Source organism: Oratosquilla oratoria, chromosome 4 (genome assembly GCF_046742065.1).
Source record: "Oratosquilla oratoria isolate Oo_2021 chromosome 4, ASM4674206v1, whole genome shotgun sequence".
Classification (NCBI taxonomy): domain Eukaryota; kingdom Metazoa; phylum Arthropoda; class Malacostraca; order Stomatopoda; family Squillidae; genus Oratosquilla; species Oratosquilla oratoria.
Window position 1 is genome coordinate 85,044,977 of NC_134780.1, and position 5,000 is coordinate 85,049,976.

At 42.4% G+C, this 5,000-nt stretch overlaps 1 protein-coding gene across 1 annotated transcript in view; it reads left to right on the top strand.

The window, feature by feature from the left end:
• The window catches only part of t (C45 family peptidase tan), a 38,602-nt gene that overhangs the window by 8,034 nt on the left and 25,568 nt on the right, over positions 1-5,000 (top strand). The window contains exon 2 of the mRNA XM_076184626.1: positions 2,515-2,748. Coding sequence (XP_076040741.1) covers positions 2,659-2,748 — 90 coding nt within the window. The 5' untranslated portion in view covers positions 2,515-2,658. The remainder of the gene's footprint in view (positions 1-2,514; positions 2,749-5,000) is intronic.

A 5,000-nucleotide genomic window follows, 5' to 3' on the forward strand; every position in this document is an offset into this window, starting at 1 on the left:
CACTTCTGTATCCACCCCAAGGTGGAACTTATCTATGCCGAAGTCAAATTTATCCACATCAAAGTCAAACTTATTTCCTTCGAAGTGGTACTTTACCACTCCGAAGTGGACCTTATCCTCTACAAGTTCGAACTTATCCACTCCGAAATGGACCTTATCCACTCCGAAGTGGACCTTATCCGCTCCAAAGTGGACCTTGCCCACTCCGAAGTGGACCTTATCCACTCCGAAGTGGACCTTATCCACTCCGAAGTGGACCTTATCCACTCCGAAGTGGACCTTATCCACTCCGAAGTGGACCTTATCCGCTCCGAAGTGGACCTTACCAACTCCGAAGTGGACCTTACCCACTCCGAAGTGAACCTTATCCACTCCTAAGTGGATTTATCCACTCCGAAGTGGACCTTATCCGCTCCGAAGTGGACCTTATCCGCTCCGAAGTGGACCTTACCCACTCTGAAGTGGACCTTATCCGCTCCGAAGTGGACCTTATTCACTACGAAGTGGACCTTATCTGCAAATAAATAAAAAATTGAATGAATATTTAAAAATAAACAAATAAATAAGTGGATAAATAAATAAACAAACAAATGAATAAATAAATGAATAAATAGATGAATACATTAATGAATAACTATTTTATCAAAAAGTAAACAAATTAGTAAGAAAAGATAAATAAGTAAATGAATAAATCAATTGATAAACAAATAAGTAGATAAATAGATAAATAGATAAACAAAAAGATAAATGAATAAATAGACAAATAAATAGACACATAGATAAATATATAATTAAATAGATAAGGAAATTAATAAACAATTAGATAGATATAAAATAAGTAAATAAATAGATAAATAGAAAAAAAAAATAAAACAAGATATAAGCACTGGGGAATTAAATATTATTTAGGTGTCCGACTTATCTGATCTCAAATTGTTCGACCGATGCATCTCCTCTCCGAGGAATTCTTTCTCACTGAGAGGCCACACCTCTTCCACGCTTCCTATCTCGCGGCGTCCACTCAGTAACACACTTACTCCATCGCTCATCAGTAGTTCGCACTAACTTACCTGCCCTAATCTACGGGTGTGAGACTTGGAAACTAACGAAGGCAATGGAAACAAAACTAAGGACGGCACAGAGGAGAATGGAGAGATCAATGATGGGAATAACGCTGAGAGACCGAAAGAGAGCAAGTTGGGTGAGAGAGCAGACTAGAGTGAAATATATTGTGGAAGCAGTAAAAGAGAGGAAGTGGAATTGGGCAGGTAAGTTAGTGCGAACGACTGATGAGCGATGGAGCAAGTGTGTTACTGAGTGGACGCCGCGAGATAGGAAGCGTGGAAGAGAGAGACCAGACAGAAGGTGGAGAGACGAGATCGAGAAGTTTGCAGGAGTGACGTGGCAGAGGTTGGCGCGGTCGTGTGAATCATGGAATGCTATGAAGGAGGCCTTTGTTCAGCAGTGGACTCAGGATGGCTGATTTGATTGATTGATTGATTGAGAGGCCACAAGATCCTTCTCCACTGACTGCCACTTCCCTTGGAAGAAGTCTCAGGACACAAGGCAAAGGTCGCTGTTTGTGCAGCAGCTAAGCGCCTCCTAACGTAAACTCTGCCTCATCATTCTAGAAAATCAGATATCTTTTGTTCAGTTAGGGGTGAGGTCCAAGAGGCGAGACTTAGCGGCGACAAAGCTCCTTGCACGGTCTTTGGGGTGGGCGAAACGACAGGGCATCATCTCTCTCTCTCTCTCTCTCTCTCTCTCTCTCTCTCTCTCTCTCTCTCTCTCTCTCTCTCTCTCTCTCTCTCTCTCTCTCTCTTTTCATACTGTCTCTGATACGTGTCAGTAAACACCTGTAGGGACTTCCTCTTCTTCCTCTTCCTCCTCCTTCAAACACCTTCCTCTTCTCCTTTCCTTCTTCCTCTTACTCTTCTTCTTCTTCTTCTTCTTTCAACTCATCTTTCTCCGTTTCATCCTTGTCTTTGGTGTGAGCAAAATGACAGGGTATAATCTCTCTCTCTCTCTTTCATAGCGTCTCTGATACGTGTCAGTAAACACCTGTAGAGAGTTCCTCATCCTACATCTTCTCCTCCTCCTTCTCCTCCTCCTCCTCCTCCTTCAAACACCTTCCTCTTCTCCTTTCCTTCTTCCTCTTACTCTTCTACTTCTTCCTCATCCAACTCTTCTTTCTCCGTTTCATCCTCGTCCTCTTATGTGAATGAATTATTTCTAGTGGTTCCAACTAGACTCAGATAGTTATGTTTAGCTGTACTAAATGAATGGAAGTAATTGTTTCAATTATACCTGCTAAACCAAAATAGCTATTTTATCTATATCTACAAAACTAAAATATTCATCTTATTTATGCCAGATAAATTGAAATGATTAATTTTAGTTGAAACAGCTAAACTGCAATAATCATTTTAGTTGCACCAAATAAACTGGAATAATAAAAATGACTTTTAATTAGAATAACTAAATTTAGATGATAATTTTTCATTTCCACGCCAGATACTCACGGAGTCCAGTGACAGACACCGATCAGCTATTTGTAGACTCAGACTCCTGACCTCAGGTCAGCCTTCATCAGCGAAGAGACCAGCTCTTCCGTCAGCAACACCCCGAGTTCGAACGTCTTCAGGAGGACTCGCCAGCATGCCTGCCACCACCGAAGACATTGGGCGTCGGAATGCCATCCCGATCCTGTACACCAGGGGAACTCACTACGAAGTGGGCTTCGATGTGGTGAGTTTTAGCCCCATTGGGGCGAGGGTTGTAATAGGGTGGCTAATAAAACACTGAGTACGAATAGATGAGTAATTTATATAGCAATACATAAACAATACGACTGATGAGCGATGGAGTAAGTGTGTTACTGAGTGGACGCCGCGAGATAGGAAGCGTGGAAGAGGGAAACCAGACAGAAGGTGGGGAGACGAGATAGAGAAGTTTGCAGGAGTGACGTGGCAGAGGTTGGCGCGGTCGTGTGAATCATGGAATGCTATGAAGGAGGCCTTTGTTCAGCAGTGGACTCAGGACAGTTGATTTGGTTGATTGATTGAAACTACGTGTGCTCACTCCAGAGACGAGATCGAGACTGGCGTCGTTTGGGGACGCCAAGATTCGCGCGGAAAACATACACGAATCGCACGTTCGATAACAGAAAATGCACACGAAACTGCAACCAGATAATACAATAACGAGTACAAAATAATTATATAACATGTGACAAATATATAAAGGAGAAAACATGTATCTCCCGATCTATTAATACATACGCACAATAATCACAAATGCATGGATGATACAATAACAAGTTCAAAATATTTAATATAACAAGTGACAAATATATAAAAGAGAAAACATGTATCTCCCGATCTATTAATACAGACCCACAATAATCACAAATGCATGGATAATACAATAACAAGTACAAAATAATTAATATAACATGTGACAAATATATAAAGGAGAAAACATGTATCTCGTGATTTATTGATACACACGCACAATGATCACAAATGTACGGTGCTATACACGTACACCATGACAGGGTGTGAGGGGGGGGGGTTTGGCACAATAAGATTTGGGTGAGAATTGGGCGAGTACAATCACCTGGCGGAGTTCAGGGGTCAGCGTGGAAAAGATGCCGTCTACCGCATTCGGCCTAAATCGATCTGATGACCAAACTTGTGTACTTCGTGGTCTCGACTCTGGCTTTTTGGCGAATCTGCCTGATGGCCTTCGTTTTCAGTTCCGTGACGTCTCTTTCAGGTGGATAAAATCGCCAGGTGATAGCCACAGTAAAGTACAGTCAAAGATAAACGTTTGGACCTACCCTGAGTTTTCATGATACGAAATTAAGATTCTGTGTCTGAGAATTATTACCAAATTTCCAAGAAAATGATCTAACTGTAAGATAAATATTACACAGAGAAATATATCACGTACTCGACAAAAAAAAAAAATCATATTTACGTTGTGACTGTATGTGGAATTGGTTGCTTTGGCAGAGTACCCGTAAGAAACTAGAGAGCTTTGGTTCATCGATTTTGGTTAAAAAAAAATAAAAAAAACCCTTCCTGCACTAACAGGTAAAGCTTACGACCTGGGAGCTTTCGAGTGCCCAAGATCATGCCTTTAGGCACCTCTGCAGTTTATACTGATACATTCCTACGCTGACGCATGATTGTTATTTTCTTATCTGCTACATTTTATCAGGACCAAGTGCCCACTATACCAGAGTAAATCGATAAAACTTGAATATATTTGTCAAGTAAATGCGTTACTAATTCAATGTGTAGGACATAGGTAATGTCAACGAATAACAGTTGCTAATAAATGTGGGAGGAGGAAGGAAACATACATACATATACCAAGGCTTTTTCCCCCTTACAAGGGAGGTAGCCAAAAAGGAAAAGGCATAAAATCATTCCCACCCATTCCATCCCTGAATACACTCCACACCCCTCCACCCTCCCTCTTATCTTAGCACCTCCTGGATGACGGGTCATCCCTGCACCTTGTCCACTGCCCTGGGTCAGAAGCAGTGTCGCAAGACACAGCACATCCACAGCAAGGCCGCTTCGTTAAATCGGCGACCCCCCCTCTCCGTCCCCCCATGCATAAAGGAGAAGACGGGGAGATATCCCTTCGGGATGCGTCAAATTTTGCTCACACATACTACCTCACCCTTATCATTCAAATGCCACCACAGAAGAACTCTTTCTCCGTCCACTGTCAAGTGTCTAGTCAGAATATTATTTTCCAATCGAACGCAACGACTCAGTTACACTCAAACGCGACCAAGTTAGTAAACAATCGGGAAGTTGTTCTTTTTGGTGCCTTGGTGCTGTCTTTCATGTACACGCGGCGGCCGGCCCCATGATAAGGCGTCATGCAGTGCATGCCAGAAGGAACTGATACGCTCCTGTAAGGTTCGAGGAAGCGAACGTCGTGCAAGAACGAAGTTATCGGTCTCGAAGGAGATCGTTAGC